At 54.4% G+C, this 27220-nt stretch overlaps 1 protein-coding gene across 4 annotated transcripts in view; it reads left to right on the top strand.

The window, feature by feature from the left end:
- RALY (RALY heterogeneous nuclear ribonucleoprotein) overlaps positions 1-27220 on the top strand; it is a 118269-nt gene that overhangs the window by 82196 nt on the left and 8853 nt on the right. For all 4 annotated transcript variants that reach the window (XM_032126833.1, XM_032126832.1, XM_032126834.1 and 1 more), the window contains 2 exons: positions 16952-17216; positions 21707-21779. In XM_032126833.1, coding sequence (XP_031982724.1) covers positions 16961-17216; positions 21707-21779 — 329 coding nt within the window. In that variant the 5' untranslated portion in view covers positions 16952-16960. The remainder of the gene's footprint in view (positions 1-16951; positions 17217-21706; positions 21780-27220) is intronic.

The raw sequence follows: 27220 nt of genomic DNA, 5'->3' as shown, positions 1-27220 counted from the left end.
AAAGTAGGTTCTAAACATCCTTTAAATGGGGAAACTTGTAGTTTAACAGCCAAAGGCACATTCTTAGATATTTTAGATGAAGGGTTAGAACTACCACAGGCTTTAGCAAGGCAACTAGACCACCTGCTTCTGCCAGGATGTCCTGGTGCTGGTAAAGGGAGAAGAACCCCTCTGGATGTGAAGCTGGAGGGAGACAGCACCATGTGCATGAGCTGTCATGTGTGTGATAAGTTGCTGAATAAATTTATTAAGTCAAATTATCCCTTAATCTGACCACCTGTATAAGTCAGGCCCTGGGACTGCCCTGAATTCCATATTAAAGGAACACGTAAGAGGCAGCAGGTTTTTTAGGAAGATCATCTGCCTTGCTTTAAAAGCAACAGAGGATCTGTCAGAGCAAGAAGCCTCTCAGGCTGATTACTCCCAGCATGGAGTGTTTCACCTGGTTTATAATCTGACTTTGTCTGGCCTCATCCTCCAGCTGCTGGGTGTTGTCATGGCTCCATAATGGCACCTCCAGCCCTCGCCAGCTCTCAGAGTCAATGTTCAGATCTCAGAGTGAAAAACACACGCCCCAAGACAAACATCTTAAAGAAGTCTAAGTTTATTGATAACCTCTTTATCTCCAAAAACCCATTTTAGGATCTTGCTCTAAAATGATCCCTCTTGACTGGACAAGCTGTGTCTCAGACGTCTGTGGGGTGATCGGCATTAATGACCCTACAGACGTTATCTAGGGCAGGTATCAGTGCCATCCCTGGCATTTACAGGCTGCTTTTCAGGTGATTCACAGCCATGAGCAAACATTCATGGCTTCATCTTGAACCCAGAAAGCAACTCCGGTGGGCTATGGCATGGGGAGGTTAAAGAGAGGTGACAAAAAGAGGGTTTTTCCCAGCTTTCCCATGGAAGGTGTTCCCATGGGTGCTCCAGAGGGGGAGGTTTTCATCTCCTTGTATGAATGCTCGTCATGCAGAGCCCTCCCAGTCTGAAGTGTCATCCTGAACTGGCAGCCAGTCCCAGAGCCTGTGTGAGCCACAGAGACGAGGAATTGACTAACTCTGGAGGAGGTGACTGCAGGGATGTTCCCTCCTGTCTGCTCAGGAGCGAGAGGTCGTCTGGGCAGGGAGTGCTTTGGCCAATGCTTCTGCAAAGCCAGGGAGACAAACACCACCATTACAAGTTCTTCCCTCACCCTCTTCACTAGTTTGGTTTCTAACAAAAAAAAAAAAAAAGCATTTTTTAAATGAGCACTTTTTATTCCTGTCATGTCTAAGGGACATGGACTAGGGGTGAGTTTGGCAGTACTGGGGTAACAGTTGAACTCGATGATCTTAGAGGATATTCCAGCCCAAGTAATCCTAAGATTCTGCAATATTTGGGGTACGTTTGCTGAACGTTTGCAAAGGCATCGTGGGGAGTTGTGGTTCACAAAATAAAAATGAGTTTCACAAAGCCACCTAGCACTGGGAGAAAGTGCTGGTCACCAGGGAGTTCCCAGTACAGCCATTAAATGGGAGTGCCAAGTGCTGCCATTACAGACCTCACCTGCAAAGAACCAAGCAGCTGTCACTAATTTAGCAGAATGAAAGCCTTGTGGATGGAGTGGGGTTAGGAAAACACTTCAAAATGGCATTTTCTTCATTTTTCTGTCCCTCGTGTTGGCAGTGTGCAGCAGTGAGTTCCTAAGCAATAACCACAGGTGGTACAGAGGTGTTGGCATGTCTCAGACTCTTCTGTAAAGTATAAATGCATAATTCCCTGCCTTTCCCAGAACCAGAGCGTGAGCAGGAGCGTCACAAGGATTTATGGGTGTTGTGGCTGTGGGTGCATCAGGGGGGTGTTCCCATGCACAACCAGCACCCTGGCAAAGTGGAAGATGAGGGAAAGGCTGATATCCCACTACAGTGAACCACGAAATTTCATAAACCAGCTCAATTTCCCCATTCAACTGCATCAGCTTCAGTTCATCACCGAGCCAGGGCCGGGCCCCTGGTGTTTGTGTGGAGGAACAGGGGCACAGTTCACAGCAGCTCATTTAGCACTTGCAGATGAGCACTCACCAGAGGAAATGAGTTTGGGTTGGCTGCTCAGGGTTTATCCATGAGGGTCAGTCCCAGATTCCCTGGGGGTTCATCATCCATCACACTGGAACAAGCCCTGGGCATCTGAGAGCTGAGACTGAGCCTTCAGCACATGTGGAAGATGCTCTGGAGCAGGAGCAGCGTGGGGCCTGCATTCCTGGGGGATGGAAATGACAGAGGCAAACTCATCCAAGCAGGGCAGGGGGAACTCAAGGTTACAAAAATGAAATCATTCTTCTTCTGCTACTTTCCCAGCGACTGCTACTGTTAAAATGAATAATTGTGGAGCAGCCGTGTCCAGACAGATCTGTTTCTGCTCACAGCTCTTTGTGACAGTCAGAAATGCCCTGCACAGCCAGGAAAGCAAACAGAGCTGAAAGTCACTCTGGCTTGGGTGAGCCCCCAAGGGTCTGTGCATCAGTGATGGAAGGCACAGTCCCAGGCAGCCAGGTTTGCTGGTAAAAGGTCAGTTTTGACTGGGTTAAATAGGATAATACAGGGTTAACAGGATAAATCCATGCCTGCTTTCACATGTGGTCAGTGAAGGTGAATGAAGAAGGATGATCAGTTTTGGGGTGTGAGGATGTCAGGCACACACGGGGCAGTCAAAGGCTGTTCTTTGTCATCTCTGCTGGTGTCACAGGCAGGGCTTGGGTGTTGGCCACTGCCAGATGCAAGACAGAGCTCCTGACACCTGTCTGGTCCATCGTGGCAGCCCCACAAGTGCAGTGCCACATCCCTGCTCTGATGTGGCTCCCCCAGGACACCTCAGAGGGCTCTGGGAGAGGAAATTTGGAGAGAAGCTGGTCTCAGAGGTTTTAGTGACAGGTTTTGTTGCCTAGGAAAGCAAGGTTTGCTGTTGTGAGTGCTCCCTCCACCAGGCCCAACAAATTAAAGCCAAACAGGAAATGTCCATGGGCCATTACCCCTCTCCCAGAGGAGGCTGAGTGTGATGAGGGCCAAATTGCCATTTAATGGGATCTAATTGATTTTGTAAACTGTTGTGTCAACAAGAAGTTCTCCAGGGTCCCCTGGCAGTCTGACATGTGATGTGTGGCACTGGGAGAGGCTGGGAGGCTCCAGCTTTGTGTGTAACCCCACACTGGGGCTGGACCCCGGGGGAGGGCTAGAGAAAGGATCTACAGAGACCTGGAGAGCTGCCAGGACTCGGGGGCCAGCAGCCCGTGGTGTTTGGAGCCTTTATAAGTGGAAGCAGGAGGAGAGCCTGCCTGGTGTGGGGAAGCTGCTCAGCACCCCATGGGAAGGGCAGAGCTGAGCATCCCGTGTTGGTGAGGAGCTGCAGGGTCCCCACAGAGCCTGCCCTACCCTGGCAGGGAAATCGGGCTTTACCGGGATGCCTCCATCAGGATGATCCATGGGGAGCCACCTCCATCCCAGAGCAGAGCCAGAAGGGTCCTGCACCCTCAGCACTGTGTACACCTCCAGCTGCTCTCCCAGCAAGCTCTCCGTGCTCCTCATCATCATCAGGAGGAGCTTCCCTGGATGGGGGACACTCGCAGTGGCTGCAGCCCTCAGCTCCTGCAGCCCTTCAGCCACATCTCCTGTGTGGGAGATCTCCACCTCCCCAAAGCTGGGCCCAGTGCTTGCTTAACATCAATAAGGCCACATGTCCCTGGTCCCTGAGGCCGGGGCTGTGGCAGGGAAGTCACCAGCTCTGAGGGATGGTCCCAGCAGCTGTGAGGACATTTCTGTAGCTTTTGTTTATGGATTCCGGGGGCCCCTGGTAATTGGAACGTGGCAACTCCTAACACATAACAGATGAGGTGCTGCTGGAGGGGATTTGTCATTGCTTCACTCCCCTACAGCGAGAAGGGCTCATAAGTCACAGCTGAAAAATCTGTTGATGACTTTTAAACTTCATTTACAGAAAAGAATGACCATAATCAACAAACAGTGATGGGCTACTAATCTTGCTGGATTATTAAAGGGGGGGTCTGTGTCTTCAGCCCCTGCTGTGGGAGCTGAATGCAGTCCCCAAGAAGGGCTGGCAGGGAGTGAAGGGATGAAAGCAGCATCAGCAGAGAGTCCCAAGAGCCCTCCCAGCTGTGACCCATCATCCTGGCATGCACGACTGGCAGGCTGATGCTGATGGAGCATGAGAGCAGCAGATGACGTGCTTTGATCTCAGCTTTGGCCCAGAGCCCGCTGACGTCACAGGGAAATCCCCAGACCATCAGTCCCCGAGGGGAGCACAGCACCCTCTGCAAAGCCAGGCTTTGCTTTAGTCCTTGCATCCATGTAGAACTGGGAGAGGCAAAGGCCAGTGGATCTGGAGCAGGATTTGTTATTTTTCAGGAGAAAAAGGAATGGCTACAACCATAGGCCTCGCTATAGCTGGCCCCCTGAGCAGCTCAGCCACTCTCCAGATCTCCTTCTCCCACCTGAGATGCTTTCCATGGAAAGAGGGTGCCTCCCCAATCTCTGTGGAGCCTCAGAGATTGAGAGATTTGGCATTTAGACAACCAAACCTCAGCAAATCCAACCAGAAGTGAAGTGGGAGCCACATCCCAGCCATTCCACAGAGATTTATGTCTTAATACTTCATGTCATTCTGCATATTGGAGGTGTCTGAAATAATTGTGAAAGGCAATCAGCTGGTAATTAACTCAGAGAGAGGAAAGGAGCAGGGCAAAACCCTCAGCTGGTAAAGGTTCTCAGTGAGGCTCCCTGAGGCTCCTCACCCCATGTCCTGCTCCCCCTGGCACCAGCCCAGTCTCTGGGAGTGAGTGGCTGTGGTGGCACCTGTGACATGAAGTCCTTTAGCAGGTGGGAGGACAGTCAGGTGGTTTTCCCTGCAGGAGAACAGGGACAAGCATTTTGAAGGATCAGTCTGGTCTGGGTCCCTGGGACCCCTTTGGTCTGGATGGTGACTGTCCTACTGTCCTCAGCTCATGATTTTGCCCAGTCTCCTGGCACTTGGGGCTGTGCTAAAATCCTGAGGGACGGGAAATCCCTGATTTTTGCTCATTCATTCAGAAGGACCAGCCACAGCCCTCCTGGCTTGGCAGAGGTGGCCTGGGGGATGAGCAGGACCAGTTTGGCTGGGAAGAGCAGCACTGGAGTGCTAAAGAAGCTGTGGCATCACGATGCAGGACCTCTGCTTAAGAAATGAGGTTAATGGTTGGACTCGGATGATCTTGGAGGTCTTTTTCAACCACAAAGGCACCGGTGGAGCTCAAAAAGGGATTCCATCAATGAAGCTTGACCTGCAGCAGCTCCTCTTTGGGAGCTGGGTGGCCCTGGAGGCAGTTAAATTAAATTAATTGGCAGCATGAAATGGGGGCCTTCCTGCAGCCCAGGTTTTCCCTCTAACTCAGCGTTGCCCTGTGGTGAGAGATCCACATGTTCTTCCCACAGGAACCTGGCCTGGGAAGGGTAGGATGTGACCCAACCCTGGAGCCTGGGAGAGCTCTCAGATATGGCCAGAGGGGTTTGTGTGAGGAGAAGGAGAGCCCTGGGCTCGTGGATCGGGGCAGAAGGCTCCTCTGTGGCCAGGCTGGGAGCCCTGCTCGTCCTGCCACGTGTGGGAGGTGCTGAGAGCAGCAGCAGCAAGGCCATGTCATTACCAGCCAAGAAAATTCCCAGAAACTTCCCTTGGTTTTCCTCATCAATAAATCACTTGCTGTTCAAACAACAGTGAGGCCGGGTGGGGGGGTGTTCATTAAGGAACATCAGAACCCGTGGGAGTGGGAGAGGGGGATGGAAACATTGTGGTTTTCTGTTAGGCTGGGAATGATAAAGAAGTAAAGAATAATTCTCAAGAAATTAGTCGTGGCCAGCCATTAATGAGCATCTCGGTTACACACTAATGAGCTGCCTTCAGCTGCCTGTAAAAAAGGCCTTTAATTAGATTAGTGCATGTAGCATTGTCCAGTGCCTGGTAGGTAATCACCAGGTTTTGCACTGGTGGGATTACGGATGACATTCTATTTAATTGCTGTTTCCTTTTCATTTTCTTCCCCCCTTTTTTTTTCTTTCTTTTGAAGATTCTTTCCTCCAAAGAATTTTGTTTCTGTTCTCCAGCAGAACCTAAATGTTATCCATGGAATTCTGCATCTGAAAGGGCTGCCAGACTGGGCTTATCTGATTCAATTGACCTTTAAAATTTATTTTGCTTCTGTCAAAAAGAACGTTGGTCTGTTCACAAGAGATTTCTGCGATGATTGGAAGCAGAGACTGCTGAAAACTCCACTTGTTGCATATTCTGCAATCAAAGGATGCTCCTGTTTGGGGAGGGAGGGCTTCTAGGAGAAAAGTGCCTTAATTTAAAATACATTTTCATGGAGAAAATGTTTTCAAAGACAAAACTTCAGCCTTGTCAAGCAGATGGAGTTGATGGATGCCCCATCCCTGGGAATATTCAAGGCCAGGTTGGATGAGGCTTGGAGCAACCTGGGCTAGTGGAAGGTGTCCCTGCCCGTGGCAGGGGGTGGAACAACTCAATCTTTAAAGGTCCCTTCCAACCCAAACCATTCCCTGGTTCTCTGGGGTACAGCACAATGTCCAGAGGGGATGCAGATGAGCAGCTCTGGCGTGACCCCACACCTGTGCAATGAGTTGTGCAGCATTTGGGGCAGCCCCAGATGTGTAGGCACAAGGCAGGGTGAGGAGCAGGGATGCTGCAGGGGCTCCTTGGATGCCTCTCACTGTCCAGCTCTAGGTCATCCTTTATCACACTTATTAGGAAGGATTTCAGGCTCTAATGAATAGGTTTTTAAGCTTCTACAGACATAAATAATATATAGGACAGATGGTAACGAGCCACAGCTATAAACGAAGTGCTGACCCGATAGACTTTGTGACCATTGTACCTTTAACAGCTGATTAAATACTTGTTTAGGCAGCTATTGATTATTTATGGCTCTGTTATGGAGCATTTCAGACATTTAAACCAGAGCCAGCTTTTCAAAGGATTGGCAGGATTTCTCCAGTTTGAAATGACTTGTTTTAATTAAAAATTCAAAAAGGAGGCTCTCTGCACAGTGAGGTGGAGAGTTGAAGGAAGGCTGGGGGGGAGCCAGTTCTGTCCCCAGTGTCCAGGCACAGACAGCCCTGCATCAGCCAGCACTGAATCCCAGATTTGTGGGGCCATCAGTGCTCCTCCTGGGGGTTAAAGGAGCTGATGTTGCCGCTGGCACAGAGGCAGCAGCCCAGGCGCCATCAGCCAGGTGCCACCACCCAGGTGCCATCACCCAGGTGCCATCAGCCCAGGTGCCACCACCCAGGTGCCATCAGCCAGGTGCCATCAGCCAGATGCCATCAGCCCAGGTGCCACCACCCAGGTGCCATCACCCAGGTGCCACCAGCCAGGTGCCACCAGCCAGGTGCCATCAGCCAGGTGCCATCAGCCAGATGCCATCAGCCCAGGTGCCATCAGCCCAGGTGCCATCAGCCAGATGCCATCAGCCCAGGTGCCATCAGCCAGGTGCTGTGGTGACGCTGTGCTGGAGCAGCTCCAGGCCAGGATGCTCCCAGTGCAATTCCCCGTGCGTCGGCCGTGCTGGGAATGAGGCAGGATCAGGGGCTGGAGGCAGCCCTCCTGCAGAACCCACATCTGCCTCGAGGGTCAGGCTGCGTTATTGCTGATGTGTGTGTGGGAGTGTGTGTGCCCTGAGGAGCCAGGCCTGCCTGGTTGCTCTCCCTTCGTGTTTTCAGTCTGAGGTTGGGATGGTGCAGCCTCCACCTGAGCGTGGGGAAGGGGAACAGGGTGGGGAGCAACTCCCCCCCGTCACCCACCCCATAAACTGAGTGGAGCAGGCAGTGAGATCAGGTTATGAACAGGGATGGGAGCCCCAGTTCCCTGGGAGTATCCAGGTGCCTGCAGAGGCAGGAATGTCTGGGAATGTCCGGCTGCTCTCCCATGACCGGGGGGTGCAGAGGCATCACAGCCCCTGTCCCTGAGGGCTGTCCCCAGCCTGAGGAGTGCCAGCTGACCCTGCAGGTCAGGTGTGAACAGCATTTCCTTCCTCCAGGGAAAACACAGGGTGGCAGCTGGGCTGAACCTGAGCCTGCCTGCTCAGGGGGCAGCCCCTGTCCTCGGGCAGGACGTGGTTCCCACATTCCCAGGAGGTATCTGGGGGTCAGTGGGGATGCACAGGGGCTGCATTGGTGCCTTCTGCATCTCAGCTTCAGCCACACAGCCCTGATGGGGTGGGCTGGCCATGGAGAGGGGGTAGGGGTGGGGGGACAGCCAGGGGTTCCCAGCAGGGGCTTGGTGCACCTCCACGGGACCAGGAGGTCAGGGACTGCCACTGCCAGAGCCTGAGCCTCTGGAGTGATGCTAGAGGTGGCCTCAAGTAGTGCCACGGGAGGTTTAGATTGGATGTTAGGAAAAATTTCCTCATGGAAAGGGTTGTCAAGCACTGGGACAGGCTGCCCAGGGCAGGGGTGGAGTCACCATCCCTGGAAATGACCAAAAAGCATGTGGATGTGGCACTTGGGGCCATGGTTTAGTGATGGGCCTGGTGGTGGTGCTGGGTGGATGCTTGGACCTGATGGCCTCAGAGATCTTTTGCAACCTTAATGATTCCATGGTGTGCAAGGTGGAGCCCTGGGAAGCGTTGGGACAAATTCCCAGGCCCTGTACAAGGAGCCCCTTGTCCGATGGGAGAGGGGACGGCCCAAAATGGCACTCGAGGGACCCGAGGAGCTGCTCTGTCTGCAGGGGAGGGATCCTCCCTTACTGGGATGTGCTTGGTTGCACTTTACAGGCAGAACAAGGTTTGCAAAGAGACCCCACAGCTTCACAGTCTGGCTCCTGCTGAGCTCATCTCCAACTTTCCGGCCCTCCCAGCTCCCAGCACAGCAAATATTCCCCCAAAAGACAGCCCTGGGCCTGCAAGAACCAGTCTAATAATTGTGACATCTTTGTCTACCCCTTTTTTTAATAACTTCCCAGTCCTTTAACACTCGTGTTTGGGAAGATTGAAGCTGTTTTCCCCAGAAACCCCAAGCACTGGTTTCCTGCCAGTTTATTCTGTTTATTGGAGCACACAGCAGCGAGCAGGATCTTCCTGCTCTCTCCGAGGAGGGCTGAGCCCTCCAGGTTTCTGTGCAGGACTTGCTGGGGACTCAGGAGTTATTGAAAAGATTGCAGGGTTTGTGTTGGTTATTAAACCAATGCTTCCGAGCTCGGCTCTCATGTTTGGGGACTCACTAGGAAATTACTCAGGGCTCTCCAGGGAGGAATGATTGGCACTGGAGGTGGCAGGGACCGTGCTTCCCAGGGCTTGTGCAGCTCTGTGTTGCCAATGGAGCTGAGCAGGGCAATCCCCTGTCTCACAGCTGGCTGTGTTTCTCTTCAAAACTTCCTTTTTTCAGCTTAAAGGGAAAGAAAAACCAAACAGGAGCAGGTTGCCCAGAGAAGCTGTGGCTGCCCCTGGATCCCTGGAAGTGCCCAAGGCCAGGCTGGATGGGGCTTGGAGCAGCCTGGGACAGTGGAAGGTGTCCCTGCCCATGGCAGGGGGCGGAACAGGATGATTTTTAAGGTCCCCTCCAACCCAGCCATTCTGTGATCCTGTGATTCTCCTAAACCCTTCAGAGCCAAGGAGAAGCTTGATGGCTGCCCGAAGTGAGATCTTCCCTGTGGGACAGACCTGCCAGTTTGTGCTAGGGAATGTTAACTGCCCAGGCCTTCCCTAAAAATCATCTTTCTGGCCACTTGCAAGAAAGTGCAAATCACTCCCTTGGTGGATTTTTGTCTTCCAGTGTAATGCTTCTGATTAAGTCTTTAAATTCATAGAAACACAGAATGGTTTGGGTGGGAAGGGACCTTAAAGCTCATCCCATCCCACCCCCTACCATGGGCAGGGACACCTCCCACCATCCCAGCCTGCTCCAAGCCCTGTCCAGCCTGGCCTTGGACACTTCCAGGGATCCAGGGGCAGCCACAGCTTCTCTGGGCACCCTGTGCCAGGGCCTCCCCACCCTTACAGGGGAGAATTTCTTACTGATATCCGATACAGACTGACCCTCTTTCAGTTTAAAACCATTCCCCTGTGTCCTGTCACAACAACCCTACTTAGAGTTTTGTCGCCATCAAATTCCAGAAGTTTTCTGTGCTGCTCCCTTGCAAGTGGCAAGAAAGATGTTCGGGAAAGATTTGGGATGAAAGCAGCGAGGGCAACCTCCAAAACGCAGTGAGGTCAGGATTGGGGTGTGCCCTGTGCTGGAGTACCTGAGATGGTTAAAAGGACCTGAAACAAGGTGCACCCCACTCACACTGGAGCTCCACAGGCTGGAGCATCCATCTGTGCTGGCAAGACAGGTTGCTGGTGCTTTTTCCAATACCCCAAATGCCAAATCTGCCCCAAACCTGGCAGGGACCAAGTTTGTCCCTCTGCTGCGTGCTGGAGGTCCCTGCGGGATGTCTGCATTCGTCAAACCTCCAAACTGGAAAAACGTGTTGCTGGTGTTACTGGGAGGGGAAGTGGGCAGGATATAAAAGCACATCTCCCCTCCTATGAGCAGATGTGATGAGAGGGGGACAACAGCCTGGCTGCTGCTGCCACAAAGAGCTCCTGCAGGACACGAGGGTGCCGAGGCTTTGCTTTCCCTTCTCCTCCCGTGACAGTTCGTCATTCACACGGGGCCCCTGGGGTTTGCAGCCACCTGGCTCTCAATTAACCAGCTACTCTGGCAAACAAGGCACTGAGAGCAGCGAGGGAACAGCTTATCAGCACACCAGTGCCAGCCTTGGGCTGTTTCTGGGTGGAATAGAGGTATTTTTAAGGGATTCCTGCAATGCTGGCAGCAGCAGGGACAGTGTGTGACATTGGTGCCAGGTGTGCTGTCACGGGAAGAGAAGAGCAGCAGAGGCAGGGAGAGGAGTTTGTTGGCATCCATCCCCCTCCCAGCATGGAACAGGGGTGTGTGCAGGTGGGCACAGCCTGTCCTGGGGTGTGGGTGCTCGCTGGGACCTTGGAGTGGTCCTCAGCACCTCTTAGAACTGGCACAGGGGGTCCCTGACTCTCTGGGGTGCAAATCCTTGTTGTATTTTCTTCTCACCCAGCAGTGGCACACAAGGTGCCCTTGTGCCCAGAGGGCTGAACCTTTGGAGAATCCTGGGTAAATCCCAGGCTGCAGGGGTGTGTGAAGGGTCAGGGTGCAGGGATGATGGTCTGAGGGTTCTGAGAGCCCAGCCTGGGTGCAGATGGATGTGCTCCTGGGGCACCGTGGGGTGGCTTCACTGCTGCCCCCTGAGGACTCACAGGGGCTCTCCCTGTGCAGAGGGGGATGGCACGGGCAGGAGGGAGGGAAGGAAGGAACCAAGGGAAAGGGAAAGGGAGTAGGTGTAGGTTGGATATTAGGAAGAAATTGTTCCTTGTGAGGGTGGGGAGGCCCTGGCACAGGGTGCCCAGAGCTGTGGCTGCCCCTGGATCCCTGGCAGTGTCCAAGGCCAGGTTGGACAGGGCTTGGAGCAGCCTGGGACAGTGGAAGGTGTCCCTGCCTGTGTCAGGGGTGGGATGGGATGGGATGGGATGGGATGGGATGGGATGGGATGGGATGGGCTTTAAGGCCCCTTCCACCTCAGATCATTCTGTGATTCTAGGAAGGGTAGAAGGAAGGAGGGATGGAAGGAGAATTCTTACTCCTGGCAACCTCATCCTTAAGTCTCCTTGTGTCTTTGGGGGCATTTGGAGCTGGGAGTGCCACTGTAATGTCTCTGGAGGCTTTGCTGAAGCTGGGGGCACACACCCCTTCACCCCACACCTCTCCTGTCTGGGCCTTGCAGAAAACAGGTATAATCCCTGTTTCCCTTGCAGAAAACAGGGATAATCCTAATACTCTGTCCTTGATGTTCTCTGGTGTCCTGGAGATGAAGAACCTCTTTACACATTCATTTATTCATGTCCAAGTTTTATTCCTTGCTGCCTTCTGTCTTTTCTCTTTTCCAACTCCAGCCCATCTTGTGGCAGTTGCAGGCTAGGGGCTGAACAGTGAAATCAGAGCTGTGGAAATGCTGCCGATGGTTGTTGGAATCTCTGTCTGAAAGCAGGAACATGTGTGTGTGCTGTGTGGGTGTTTCTGACCAGACACGTCACCAAGCTGCTCTGCTCTGACTCAGCCCTGCTGGATTCTCCATGGTGTATCCAAGTGGCTGGAGAGGCCACTCTGCTCCCCAGTTGTGGAGCTGGGCTGTTCCCGAGCTGATTTCCAGCTCTGCTGGATTTCACCTGGACATGGCGCAGAGTGCCCTGCTGGAGTGCAGGGAGGGGGAGGATGAAACATTAACAGCCATGGTTCAAATGTCCTTTCCAGCTGTTACTCTAAGGAGGCCAGTAAATGATGCCAGGTGACTGCTGTGTTTAAGAAGAAATCCCAAATGAGTGGAACAGGGAGGCTGATTTCTCCAGGGAACGCCTGGCTCGTGGGCGGGAGCAGCAGAGCACAGGGTGCTGGAACACGCAGTGCCCAGCGGGCTGTGAGACACCAGCGGTGGGGCCCAAACTGTCAGAGCATTCCCCAGCCTTGGCCTTCCCTTCTCCCTGCTGCCAAATCCCTGCTGCCTGCCCGGGCAGGGCCAGCAGAGCGTGGGCAGATGGCCCTGGAGAGCTCCCGTCTGCAGCGACGCCGGGGTCCCGTGGCTCCCTCCCAAGCCCTGCCCTGCGGTGTCGCTGTCACCTCTCCTGACCTTGGCTTGGCCCTGTCCCATCTCCCATCAGCCCAGGCACATCCCCTGCACAGAGCTGCCGTGTCCTGAGCTGGCCCTGGAGCCACTGGGAATTCCAAGGGAAAGGCCATGCTGAGGCATGGGGATGCTGAGCTCCCCACTCCATCACTGGTCCCTGCAATGCGGGGTGGAAGTTGCTCATCCCACATCCAGCTTTATGGGATTGTTGGGATGCAGGTGGGCAGGAGAGGACACAGCACAGGGAACAAGCACTGCACGTGCTGGTCCAGCTGCAGGGAGCGTGGGGAAGGTCATGGGAGCCAGACAAGGAGGGTGCGAGCTGGGGGTGGGCAGCAGGGACCTGGGAGAGGCCCAACCCCCCCCAACTCCACGGCAGCCAAAATCTTCATCTGGGGAGATGCCTTAGAAGATTCCATTCTCCAGCTGAAGATCCCCCTGGGGCCTTCCTGCCCGCACCTCAGCTTCATCCAGGTCTCTTTTTCTTTATAGCAAACCCACATGGGGAAGGGTCCAGAGCTGGCTCGTGTGGCACCTGCTGAGAGCCCATGAAATTTGGGGGAAAACACAGTTTCATACCCCCCCCCTCCCCACATCCCACCTGAACCCTCCAGCTAGCCTGTTCCAGCCCAGGCACAGAGGCAGCTTAACCCACGTCCCTCCTACACAGGCTTGAGGAGCTCAGCCCCTGATGTAGTTGGGGTTTGCAGCTGCAAACAGCTGGGCAGAGCTTCAGGCTCTTGTCAATAATACCTGGCTGGGATGATCAGTCCTTGGGAAGGCTTTGGGCTTTCCCTGGTTTGGGACTGGGGGGTAGCAGCAGTGAAGCTCTTCAGTGTTGGGCTGTGAAAGGAGAGCCAGGGGTGAATTTGATATGAGTGCTGTGTCTGATTTTGAGGAAGAGAACATTCCTCAGCAGTGCCTGCAGCAGGGCCAGACCTGGCAATGCTGCAGCCAGATTTGACCGAGCCACTTGTTTACTGTGCCAAAGTGACATGGGTGGTGTGTGCCCTCACTGCAGGAAGGCTTTGGACATGGTCTCCTGCAGCATCCTGGCATCCAGGTGGGACACAAGCCTGGATGGGCGGCTCCCAGGGCAGTGCAAGTTGCATGGTGGGCTCCAAGGATGGGAGAAGGGCTCAGGCTCTGCCCAGGGACCAGGGAAATTTCTCTGGAGGCTGGGGGAAAGGAAGGCCATGGGTGGGTACAAAATGTGTTGGAGACTTGCACAGACTCCAGCAGATGAAGATGGAAAAGTGGAAGTGCATCCTGTAGAGGGGAAGCAGCTTAGAGGGACCAAGGATGTCCCCGTGGCATGGCCTGGGGTGGGGGAAAGAGGTGCCAGGGCAGGTTGGCTCTGAAACAAGACAAAATGGGCTTCAGGAGCTGGAAACTCCAGGGCTCACCAGGTGTAAAGCCACGTGCTGGAGTCACTGGCGTGGCATTGCTGAATCCGCAGGGAAAGGAGGACCATGGGTTCACAGCAGGTCTGATGTGTCCTCGGGGTAGCAAGGCCACCCAGGGACCCCTGGCTGCAGACACCCCACCTGTGTGCACACTCTCTGAGGGTCCTGCACAGCCTCAGCCCCTCCCAGCACGACCAGGATGCAGATTCCCTGGGAACTGGCCACCCTGGAGCAGCCTCCAGCTGGTTGTGGTGCAGGTATTCAGGATTTCTGTGACATGAGTCCTTGAGGCTTAAGCTGGGTACCCAGAGTGACCAAAGAGCTGGGAAAAGCCTCCATTTCTCCCCATCTGCAGCAGGAAAGGGGCAGTTTCCTTTGGGAACCTCTTCCAGGTGGCACTGCAAAACTAAATTCACACAGAGAGCATTAAACAAGGGTTGATATAGGGGTGGAAGTTGGAGCAGCACTTGCCAAAGGTTGAGAATTGAATTCACTTAGATTCCTTTGAAAGTCCTCTCCTTTGGCTATTCTTCCCAGTGTTTTTAGGAAAACTGCCTGCCAGGAATTGGTTTTAAAGTAATAGAACAAAAGTCTCTGGCTCTTTTAATCCATAAGCGTGAAGGGGAAAATACAACGAGCCAGACTCAGACAAAGTGTAACTTTTTTTTTCATTATTATTGGATTTAGCAGGAAAATTATTTCCAGCCTCAGTGGCAGGTTAATGGAGTCGCAGGGGCTGGAGCCAGAGGAGATTTATTGTGGAGTCACATCCTCACAGAGAGGCTCAGACTTGCCAGGTGTCTCCAGTGCTCTGTGTGGTCTGGCTTTAAATGGTGCAAGGGATGGAGTGTCCAGCTCCTTGTGCTCCCAGCTGGAAAGGTGAAGGAGTGCCCCTGGCACAGAGCCCACTGCTGAGGGATTGTTCCAGCATCCTATGGCTCCTGGGTTAGGCTGCAAACACCCTCTGCCTGTGGGGATGGGGGAGTGTCCTCCCATGTCCCTGTCCTGAACTGAAATTTCAGATCCTGGGATTTGGAGCAGTGATGGTGAGCCCTGAAACAGCGATGCTTGTCTGTGTGGGCACCCTCGGGCAGAGTGGGACTATGGCAGGAGCAGATCCCAAGGGACTGGGAGCTCAGAAGGGAAAACATCTACCCCCTGAGGAGCCGAAACGGGGCTCCCCTGGCAAAGGGTGAGGTGGGTGTGGTGATGTTCTCCCCCTTAACAAAGAGAGAAGCAACCAGAAATTTTGTGTCCTGTGGGGAATCTCTGTGCAGGAGATCGCAAGGAAGAAGCAGGACTGGGGCTTTGGAAAGTCTTGGATGCGACCCCAAAATACTGTGGCTTTTTGCCAGGCTCTGCCTGCCAGGGCAGGAGTGTAGGAAAGGAAACTCTGTGCTTTAGGGCTCAGCAGAGCTGGAGCATCCCACACTGCCCTGCCAGTGCCTCGGGCAGGCTGGGCTGGGGGCAAGCAGAGGCTGCCAGGACTTGGGGACCAGGGGGACAGGGTCCTGCCACTGTCCCCACCTTGGACCAGGCTGCTCAGACTTGGGCTCTGAGCCCAGAGAGCCAAAACCCCAAAGCCAGGCAGGGTCCAGCTCTGCCCAGTGCCAGGGCAGATGCTGGGGACCACCAGGCAGGGGACACCAGGCCCTGTGGTAGCAGTACAACCCCTGTGGCAAGCTCGGGGACCTCCAGGAGTTGTGGATGCTCTGGTGGAGTTGCCCTTGGGAGTGGGAGCAGCTGTGGGTGCTGCTGGAAGGGGCTGGGGAAGAGCAGCACCTCCATGTGCATCACAAAACACCTTGCTCAGCTGCCGGGTAAATCCCACACCGTGTGTGTGCAGCACAGCGGTGACCCCAAAGCATCCCTCGGGGTCTGGGAGCTGCAAATCAAGCTGATCTCTCTGGACAGCTCTGGGTTTTGCTGGAGTTTGAGCAGCCAGCTCACACTGCCTCGGATTTCACACAACTTCCAGCCCTGTCCCTTGTCCTCAGAGGGCAAAGCTGTCCCCACAAGCTACCCGGGGCACGAAGCTCGGCAGATCCTGCCTTGCAGCTGCCGGAAGGGGCTTGGAGTGGCTTCCAGCTGATGCAGCTGATGGTGATTTCCAAGCTAACAGTGACACCTCCTGTTTGCATAAAATCCAGCCCAAAGCCCGGCGTGCAGGCAGGGCAGTGCAGGTGCCATCAGGAGCACACGGGCTGATCACTGCTTACATCATTTATATCCAGAAATCCCAAGTACCCTTCCAGGTGCAAGTGTGGCCCCACAGGGATACAGCCATCCCTGAGCGCGGTGAGGGCTGTGCTGAGCTGGGAGGTGCTGGCAGGGAAAAGCCTGGAAAAGTGGGCATCAACCAAGGTGCTGGATGCAGACTGCTTCAAAAAGAGCAGTTCTTTGAGTTGTGATTCAGCAGAGAGAGGTAAAAGCTTTGGTATGACAGCATTAAACCTTATAAAACTTAGATGTGAAATTGATTTAAATCTTGGTTTCTCCCCTACGTGCAACTGTAGAATCACAGAATACCCTGAGATGGAAGGGACCCACAAACATCATTGAAGTTCAACTCCTGATCCTGCACAGAACTGACTGGGTGTCAGCCTGATCAACTATTTGCCAGCAAGAATTTAGGATTGACTCTGCCAGGGGTCTCCCAACACCCAGGGGCTCCTGGAGGTGGGTTCTGCCCCACTGTGACCAGTTGAAATTGAGGAGCTGCTCCCTCTGCTGCGAGATTTGTTCCCCATCCCTCCCTTTATCTGGGAATTCCCTTGCACACCTTCCTGACTCCCCACCTGTCCTTGCAGGCATCCAAGATGTCCTTGAAGGTGCAGACGAGCAACATCACGAACAAGAATGACCCCAAGTCCATCAACTCGCGGGTGTTCATCGGCAACCTCAACACGGCGGTGGTGAAGAAGTCGGATGTGGAGACCATCTTCTCCAAGTACGGCCGCGTGGTCGGCTGCTCCGTGCACAAGGGCTACGCCTTCGTCCAGTACTCCAACGAGCGGCACGCGCGCGCCGCCGTGCTGGGCGAGAACGGCCGCATGCTGGCCGGCCAGACCCTGGGTGAGTCCCCTCGCCGGGGTGTCCGGGGCGGGCTGGCTCGGCTGTTCCGTAGGGGATGGGGAAGGGATGGCCAGTGCCCGGTCCATCCGGGATGTTGGGTGCGCAGAGCGGCTCAGAGAGGAGCCGGTGAGGACCGAGTGATGAGGCAGGATGAGCAGGAGGCGTGGCGGGGCACGGAGCTGGAGAGCAGCATTCCAACAGCACCCCCAGGCAGGAGCTGAAGGCTCCCAGCTCCCGTGTGGGATGGGATCAAAAGCCTGTGTGACATCGTGGCCCAAAACCTCAGCTGTGGGCTGTGATTGTAGAAGCCAAACGGCAAAACCACGATTCTGGATCATCCCATGGCCTCGTCCTTGAACTGCTGGGGAAGAACAAGGGTGGGGAAAAGACATTGCCTGGTGTTAAAGACATGGATAGGACAATGGGGAAGGGCTTCCCCCTGCCAGAGGGCAGGGTTAGGTGGGATATTGGGAAGGAATTGTTCCCTGTGAGGGTGGGCAGGCCCTGGCACAGGGCGCCAGAGAAGCTGGGGCTGCCCCATCCCTGGAAGTGTCCAAGGCCGGGCTGGACAGGGCTTGGAGCAGCCTGGGAAGGTGTCCCTGCCCATGGCAGGGGGTGGAACAAGATGATCTTTAAGGTCCCTTCCAACCCAAACCATGCTGTGATTCAGTGATTCCCTTCCAGGACAGGCCTTACCCTCAGCCTGTCAGGAGAGCTGATATCCAGACCAGCTCAGCCTGACTTCAGCCAGCAGATGTGAAATGAGAGAACTCCCCCCCCACGTCTGCACTGCTGTGGGATGAGAACTAACAAGCAAATCCCCCCCAGCTGCACCCTTGCTTTGCAGATTGTTCTGAGGAGTCATATTGTGAGATGTCCTTGTCACCAGCTCCAAGCTGAGAATTGGAACTGGGGACAGGATTTTTAATGAAAAATGGTGATTTCCAAGCCTGCTGCAGGCAGTGGGCACCCAGGAAAGCAATTTGCAGCCCATTCCCACCCTGCTGCTGGCACAGCAGTCCAAGGTAAGAAGTTGTGCTGAGGCTGTGCTGCTTCCTCTGAGGTTTATCTGGATACCAGAAACTTCTGCTCACTTCTCTTGTGCTCCAGAGAGCGGAGCTGCAGACCTGGCAGAGCTCAGTGTGCCAGGAATACTTCCAGCCCAGATGTTGCCCACATGTGCAGTCTGAGATAGGATGGAGAGGGCCTTGGGGAACCCAGGAGCTCCTTGTGATGCTCCAGACAGATACAGGAGACGTGGCCAAGGGACATGGAGCACTTGCTCACTTAGCTGATGAGAGACATGAAAGGTTTGCCATGAGAAAAACCTTCTGTCAGAAAACCTCTGAAACCTCTCATCTCTGCTGGTCTCAAAGGGCTGGAATTCCAAAAGGAGGCGAAAGGGCTGTGTGATAGCTGGGTGTCCTGTCCATGTCCTGGACGAGGTGCAAACTCAGCTGCCTTTCATCTTCCCGCCCTTCATGGGCCAGTCTGAGCACAGGAGAGCTCATCAGGCTTCCCTTTGCTGTTGCTGGCAGGTGTGAGCACTGGGATGCTCCCCTTGCAGGAGAACCAGCAGAGAAGATCTGTGGTTAGACAATCAAGGTGGAAAGTTTTTCTCTGAAAAGAGGAGGGATGGCCAGGTAAGAATGTGGAGAGGGAGGACAGGCTGGGACCGCCAGGGGACACAGCAGACACCCTGCTGAAGGGACTGTCCCTGCAGGTCCTGGCAACCTCTGGAGTGCCTTCTGCAGACACTCCCAGACACCCCAGTCATCGCAGGAGGCACTGGAAACTAGATCCACACCGTCCCCTCACCCTGCCATGGGGACTGGACACAGCACAACCTCTCCATTTCCAGGGAGCAGGTGCCTGGATATGAGCAGGAGGGATCAGTACTGCCTTGGGGTAGGCAGATGGAGTCAGCGATGCAGAGGAGGGAGCCAGAATGGGAATGAGATGCAAAAATCTGTCCAGGCTGATGTGCATGCTGAGCTCTTGTCTGTCCTTTTTCACTCTCAAGGGAATGCTGTGGGATCACTGCCCATCACCACCATAGCTGAGAGTAAGAATTCCCTGCTGTTGGCATGTGCCAGTGAGGGAGGGCTCCGCAGGGCTCTTTGTAGCAGTGGGGACCAGCAGATGGAGCTAATTGTTGTTCTTCTCACCTCCTGGGTTTCCCGTGCCTCTCCCTTGGAGGGTGTCCCCATCCTGGCGCTCTCCAGTCCACAGGAGCACTGCGTGGCAGCTGGAGAGATGCACCCTGACAGCAAAAAGGGTTCCCAGCCAGGGGGCTGCAGCTGGGCAGGGGTGTGTTCTGGGCTGCACCAGGGAAGGATGGGCCCCTCTCTCCCCTGCAGTGCCAGCAGCCCTGGTGGCTCTGCAGGCTCAGAAAGGCAACCGTGTGTGAAATGTTCCCGCTGGCTGCAGCTGGCCCTGGACCTGCCCTACGGCCACGTGCAGCCTCTCAGCATTCAGGCTCAGCACTCCCCTGCAGCTGGGGATGGCAGGATGGAGGGAGGGAGGCAGCAAGGAAGGCGCTGATGGGAAGGTGCCTCCAGAGGAGCGCTCGGTGCGATGGCTGAGCCCCCCCAGCCCCCCCAACACCACGCTGGTTGTACAACCTCAGGAGGAGGCTGAGCTCCGGCTCCAGCAGGAATGAGGTCTCTTGACGGACAGCCCAAGGAATTGCCCAGCAAGGCACTGGGCAGTGGGAGCAGGTCCGTGCTCCTCCAGAACTGTGTCCTGCACATGCAGCCTGTGCTGCTCCTGCTCAGCTCATCCCAGCAGTGCTGCAGCCTTCCTGTGCTCCTGAAGGTGATTTTCATGGTTAATAACTACGTCAGGGTGCTCCTTTGGATCACTTTTTAGGCTCTTTAGTTTGATGGCGTGTGGACCCCCCCATCCACATTTCTCCATAAAGTCCCTTCATGAAGCATAAAAAAATAAAAGTTTTAAATGGTCTGATGTGCTAAAAGCTGGTTGGATGCCCCCTAAGGTGCAGGTAGCAGAGAGCAAGGCATCACTGAAGAAATTCTGCCCTGTGAGGGTGGTGAGGCCCTGGCACAGGGTGCCCAGAGAAGCTGTGGCTGCCCCTGGAACCCTGAAAGTGCCCAAGGCCAGGCTGGATGGGGCTTGGAGCAGCCTGGGACAGTGGAAGGTGTCCCATGGCAGAGGGGTGGAACTGGATGGTCTTTCAGGGAAGATCTCTTCCAGCCCAAACCATTCTGGGATCTTTTTCTCCCACCACATCTCTGGTCCATCCCAATGCTCCCGTGGGGCACCGGTGTCATGGAGCTGCAGCATGTACCCATGGGTGGGACACTCCCAGCCCCTGGTTCTCTGGGGGGAACCAGTTCCCTCAGGGCAGGTCAACACAGACCCCTGAGGACCAAGACATTCAGTAGGTGACCCACATGTGCTGAAGAGTCTCCTGAACCCACCCAGCCTTTTCCAGAAACACAGATGTGGTTCCTCCGAGCTCCTGGACGTCACCTGCCTCACACCAGCTGACGAAGAGGATTCTTGCCAACCCCATGGACTCAGCAGCTGGTCTTTGACTCCCTCACTTTCCACTACTTTGATTTTTGAAATATGAGGGGTTCTTTTACATGAATGCTCCTTTCTCTTTATTCCTGCCGTGTCTGAGGGCCCTGGTTTCATGGTGGACTTGGTCCACATGCGGAAATCCTGTCTTGCCGAGATCTGACATGCCCAGAGGTCTGACATCTCTTTAGATACACAGGACCAGAAGAACCAACAGGGTTTAGGGCTGATTGGAGAAGCCAGCAGGGCATTTGCTCTGTCCTGGGCTCAGAACAGAGCAGTTGCTCACCTCTCTGAGCTCTGGCTCCACACCCCATGTTGGATTGCCGGGCTCTCGGCAGCTCCATGAAATTGGCTGTGTCACTTTATTCTCACATCAAAAGCACATTTGGCACCAAGGCCAAGGAGCAAAATTTCCTCAGGGGATTAGAGGAGCTTGTTCTCCCCTCCCCTGGCAGAAGATGCTCCTCCAAGAGCAGCTGCAGGCACGGGCACCCCGTGCAGAGTTTAACGCAGCCAAATCCATAGCAGTGCCTGGCTGGCTCATGCCAAGCATTCCTCGTTATTCCCAAAGGATCAAGGGGTGGATTGTCAGCAGCCAGCAGCGTGCAGCAGGTTTGGATTTTGCCTTGTCACACCAAGTTCTCCTGAGAAAGCTGTCCTGAGTTTGTGTGTGTGGATTGGAGCACGGTGCTGACTGCCAGCTGAATGGTGAGTGGCTCTGGAAAGGAAAAGGAAGAGGTTTGCCAACACGATGTGTTTGCCTTCCTGTGGAGCCCCAGCAGGCCCCAGATGTGCCAGAAGCAGGTGGGAATGGGTGGGGGTGTGGGAGAGCTCGTTTCTCTCTGGCAGGCTTGTGTGCATCTGCCCCAGCTCCATGCCCAGGTACAGGTGAAGGTGACAAGGGACATGCTGTGTCACAGCTGCGTGTCCCTTCCTTGCAGACATCAACATGGCCGGGGAGCCCAAACCCAACAGACCCAAAGGGCTGAAGAGAGCAGCCTCTGCCTTGTACAGGTAGGTGTTCACCTGGGTGTGAGGTCTGGGCTGCTGTTTTTGCCTTCCAGCACCCCCTGACCACTGCCCTGAGCTCCCCGCCCCCAGCAGCCTGGACACTGCGCATCCAGAGCTTCTCCCAGGGGCTCCTTTCCTTGGCAGTGCCCTTCAGGCAGTGGCAGCCCCAAGGTTGGCCAGTGCCTGTGGTGGTGTGGGAGATTTCCTGGGCATGGTCCCACCTGTGCAGGTGCTGGACCTGGAGAGGGCTGGAGAAGGGTGAGCAGTACCCTGTGCTTTAACCACACCGGAGGAGGGGGAGCAAGAGGAGAACCCCCCTCCAGCCAGGCAGCAGGAGTGGGCACAGAGGGGCTGGGTGTGGGGGAAAAACAGGGAACAGGGATAATTCAGGGAAAGAGAAGACTGACTGTCAAAGGGAGAGGAGAAGGGAAGAAAGTGGGAAACCCTGGGGGTGACAAATGGAGGTGAAGCAAGGAAGAGGCCGGGGGAAGTCCCAAGGGAGCATGTTCTGAGGAGCAGCAATGAGGGATCAAGGGAACAGGAGGGACAGGAGGGACATGGAGAGGTGTGTGGCACATGGAGCGTGTTACAGATGTCAGTGAGCCCTTAGCTCAAGAGAATTTATCATGATTTCCACAAGAGGTGAAGATTTTCATTTAAGCCCCATACTCTGGAGTCAGGGGAATGTGGGAGAAACTCATTAAGTTCTTGCTTGTGGTTGAAAAGGTATTTCAGGAGTGACCTGCAGGTTCAGGAACCCAAAACCAAATAACAAGGTCCCCAAATGTGTTTTATTTGTAAATTGTCACAATTTTGATGCCAGTCTCATGCTGAATCACGAGTTGGAAGGTGTGAGGTTGGGAGGAAAAGACTAAAATCAGTATTGGGGTTATAGGTGGGTGTAGCAAAAGGGGAAATCATGGGAGAACTGGAGACTTTTCCACAAAAAGAAGAAATAAGTGCAAGGGGTGAAGAGAACCCTGTGATTCAGACTCAGCCGTGTGGTCCTGCACCAGTGTGCTGTGGAATGGCAAATCCTGGTTGGAAAGTGCAGCTCTGGCACATCCAGACCCCCCAGAGCCCCAGCAGCCTCCCACCACCCACAGGGCATCTCTGGGTTCCTTCCAGGAGCCTCTCAGCTGAGCTCCCTCTGTGCAGCTTTCAGGCACATTTCTCCCATCCTGGGACCCTTTGGCCCTTCACAGGACGTGGCTCTCTGGATTCCCAGGGGATGGCACTTGAGGGGAAGGAGATGGCAGTAGAGATGATGCAACTCCTGCTGTTCAGCTGCACGTGGACTGCTCACATGGGGCCGGGGCCATAAGGCACACCAGCTCCTTCCATACATCTTGCACTAACGAGCTTTTCATTTACTGCTCACCCGTGCCTGGAGCATTAATCCCTTCCTCTGGAATGACCAATGTTTCAGACTTCCAGCCTGCTGAGAGAGATGTTTGCTCCCTCCCACAAATATGGGTATGCTAAAATATGGGCCAGAGAACTGCACTGCTCCGAGCTCCAGCAATGTTTCATCCCAGACTGGCTGTCAGATTAAAACTTTGCCATCTGAGCTGGCAGAACTTACGATATCTCCTGGAAAACAGGGAATCCAGGTTTGCAGCGAGCTGTGCTTACAGCTTCCCGAACCACCATCAATTTTTCTAAACGTTAGACTTCAAAAATCACAGCACTGTAATTTATAGAGGTGCTGTTACACACAGCAGAGGATTTTTCTAAAGGCCGGGTTTTGCTTTGCCTCGCTCCAAGTCCGCATGGGAGGGTCGAGGGGAAGGCAAGGCAAGGGAAGTTCCATTTTGAACACAGAGGAAGCAACAGTCGTGACATTTTTAGCTGTCCACCAGCCCAAGGGGAGGTCCAGGTGTTCAGTAGAAATCCTTGGGGATGTAACCTCCCCTCCAGCTCCACCCAGGCTCATGCCACTGTCAGTTTTCTCAGGTGTCTCCACACGAGGCACCTTCAGTTCTTACAAAGCCTCGCTGCCCTCACTGCTCTCCTCCACACCTGGATCTCTGGACCTTCCTCCCTCCCTCTGGCACTTCCCAGAGCATCCCTTTGCACAGGGAAGGCTCCTGGATGCTCCTGCCCGGCATCCCGGCCACCGCCACAAGCGTGGCCATCCTGCCCGTGGGGCTGGCTGGGAAATGAGGTGCTGTGACCATGTCCCCAGGCCGGCACTCACTGTCTCTCCAAATCTGCCTTCTGGCAGCACTTTTTTTTTTCTCCTGCACAGCAAATGTCAGGACAGGATTTCCTGGGGCATTTGGGGCCATGTTCAGGTTGGTGCCAGCGATCCCACCTTGCTGTCAGCTGGCTGGGAAGGGAAGGTGGCTCTGCCAGGGCCCCTCTGGGCTTCTGGAGGGACAAATCTCTGCCCTGCCCTGCAGTGCTGGGGCTAAAGCTGCTCCATGGCCAAAAGGACAGAGAGGACAACCTGAGCAAGAGCTGCTGGTGTCTGCAGCTCAGTGGCCCCAGGAGGGGTCTCTGAAATGGTGACAGGGACAAAGCACTGCTGACTGACTGTCACAGCTAGTGAACACCGGCATCCATCCCGTTACACCCCAAGCTGGTGTCAGCCCATCCCTGAACACCCCTCCCAGGCCCTGGTGCTGGAGCAGTGACATCCCAGTGCCAAATCCACATGGACAGGGCTGAGAGCAGCTCTGGGGCAGAGAGGGAGGTGAGCAATAATGTCCCAGCCTACAGCAGCCCCAGCACTTTGGGAATGCCGGGCTTCATCCCACATTCCTCTATTTCCCACTGCCTTGGCTATTTGCAGGAGGAAGGAGTCTCACAGAGCTCCACCAGATCACTGTTTGATCAATGCCACATTTTCCAAGCAGCTTTCCAGCAGGTATTCCTTTGCCTGCTGCAGTAATGCCATGGCAGCAGGGTGGGAGCTGAGCTCAACATGGCACTCGTGATTAGCAGTATCAGGCAGTAATTAAAGCACAGGTGCTCAAATGCACATTTGCTGTTCAGGTACAGGCTCAGAAGTGGCCCCACAAATGTGATGGAGAGGCAGCACATGTAAACAATCCCCCTTCAGTTATGAACAGCTGCATTTTGAACCTGAGTCAGTATAAATGTTGTTTGATTGCTAAAGGCAAACAAAGCCAAGGCAGTGAATGCAGCAGGAGGTGTTCCTTGAGGCCTTCCTGCTTTCCAGCCTTTGCCTCTGCCTGTCCCTTATTTTGAAAGGGTGCAGTGTCACCGGCCGATAGAAAAATGGCAAAAATTATTCCTGTACACAAAGACAGACCTGCCAGGTCGCTGAGAAACAACCCCTCAGTCTCAGGATGCTTTATCCTACATGCAGTGAAATTTTCAGGATAAATCACCCATGCTAAGGCACTCCCTTTTACCAGCTGTTTTCCTGGATTCATCTGGGAAGACCTGCCCTGTGCTCATAGCCCGATTCCAGGGATGCTGCTAAAACCATCCAGCCACTGCCTCCCTGGGATCACCTGCTAAGCCACGAGTGACTGGTGTGTCACAGCAGGGTCACACAGCCCCAGACTGCCCCAAACCCCTCATTCCAGCCCCCTGCCTTCCCTGAGGGCTGTCCCATGGTCAGGAATCAAAGCAGCACTGCAGAGGCTGGGGTTCGTGTTTTGGGAAGTCAGGACCAGCTCCCTGGGGTAATTATGCCCCTAATTCCTTTTGAAAGGATGGAAGTATCTCCAATCCCACAAGGATTCAGGGCCAGGGCAGGAGAACCCCCACCCTCGGGCTTTGCACCCACAGATGCTCTGGGGCCCCTGCCCTGCAGTCCAGGCAGGGTGTGACCCCCCACTGCCTCTGGGAATACCCTGCAGAACTGCCAGGAGCAATTCCCACCAGGAAAACCCAGGGCTGCCCAGCTTTGCTCCCACATTCCCCATGGAAATAGGGAATAACACAGTGTCATAACATTGCCAGGGTTCATTGGCCACTTCATCCAGCAGATTGACTGCTCTGGGAAGAGGCTTGGGGCTTCACATGAGCTTTTGGGCCTCTCTATCTTTGGATCTACAGATATTGGAGGCTGAGCTTCCTCCTGTTGGTGCTGGAGCCAAGCCCAGGAGCAGGGCAGAGGTGCCCAAATGCCTCAGGGCAGGGGCAGTGCTGGAGATGGAGGTGCCCAGGCCATCCAGGGCTCCATTCCTTGTTTGCAGGTGCCAGGCTTTGCCCAGGGCAGTGCTGTGTGCTGGGACTGAGGCTGCAGCTCCTCTCCATCCCCATGTGTCCATGGAGCGGCCCATGTGTGATCCCACAGCTCTGCCAGGGAGCAAAGGCTTGGAGGAAAAGCTGGCTCAGACCAGGAGTGTGAAATGGGGTCAGGTAAAAGGAATTTGGGCATCTCAAAATTTTGCCAAACGCTCCCAAGCTTTGTGTTGTTTATGAACAAATCCTGCCAAGCTGCCTCGTGGTCTCCAAGCCACGGGGAGCTTCCAGCAAGAGCAACACCCCATGGAGGGTGTGGATAAAGGCACTGCTTCATCCCACTTGGAGCCCTGGAGCTGCAGGGAGATGCCACTGTGTCCTCTTGCCTGGGACTGGGGAGAACATTGTCTCTGCTGGAGAGAGAGCCAGAAGCACTTCACCAGAGCCTGTCAGGATTGAAAATATTACAAAATCACAGCAATTTCATTTGAGTTGCATCTAAGGAGAGGGAGAAAATTGAAGAGGGAGAGTCTGACAGTGTAGAAGCATCCTTCTTCAATTTTCCTTTCAAATGGCTTCCTGTTTTGATGGTATTTTGTATTTATTGGATTCAAACAGACCTGGAGTCAAACATCCTCGGTGATCAAAATAAATTGGCAGGCTGAGGGGAGCTATTTTCTTGGAGAATTTTTGTATCTCCAGGTTTCACCCCAGGTGAAATCAAGTTACCAATCATGAAAAGCTCCATGGAAGTGCCTCGTTCCCTGCTGTCCATCCCCTCAGCCCCACACACAGTTGGGCTCATTCCAGCAGCAGCTGCCCTGCGAGGAAGTGCCTTTCCCTTTCAATCCAGAAGAGGGAATAAGTAAACACAGATCATGCAGTGGTTGGGACAGAGGCTGTGGGATATTCCTGTGTCCTCTGAGCCCAGCAGAAATGTTGGCTACAACTCAGGTCTGAAGGGGAGGGCACCTGAAAAGAATCTGGAATTCATCGGTCAAAAATGGCTATTTTCCACCAAGCAGTGGAATCTGGAAGGGTTGTGGTGATAACACCTCCACAGCCACATCTCCCCACCAGTGCTCTTTCCTCAGGAGTGCGACCCTGCTCTCCCCATCCCACCCTCAGCCAGCTGGGAATGCCACAGGCAGCAGCTGCTCAGAGATAAAGCCCAGCTTTATGGAATATCTCCTCACTGAAGTCCCCATGGCAGGGCACTACTGGGGCAGGAGGTGCATGAGCACCCTGGCACCAACTCCTTGGCCCCAAAGCAGCTCTGG

This window comes from Corvus moneduloides, chromosome 17, assembly GCF_009650955.1.
Source record: "Corvus moneduloides isolate bCorMon1 chromosome 17, bCorMon1.pri, whole genome shotgun sequence".
Taxonomy (NCBI): Eukaryota; Metazoa; Chordata; class Aves; order Passeriformes; family Corvidae; genus Corvus; species Corvus moneduloides.
Note: the sequence above shows the minus strand (reverse complement) of the source record. Positions and strands in the feature narration are given on the sequence as shown.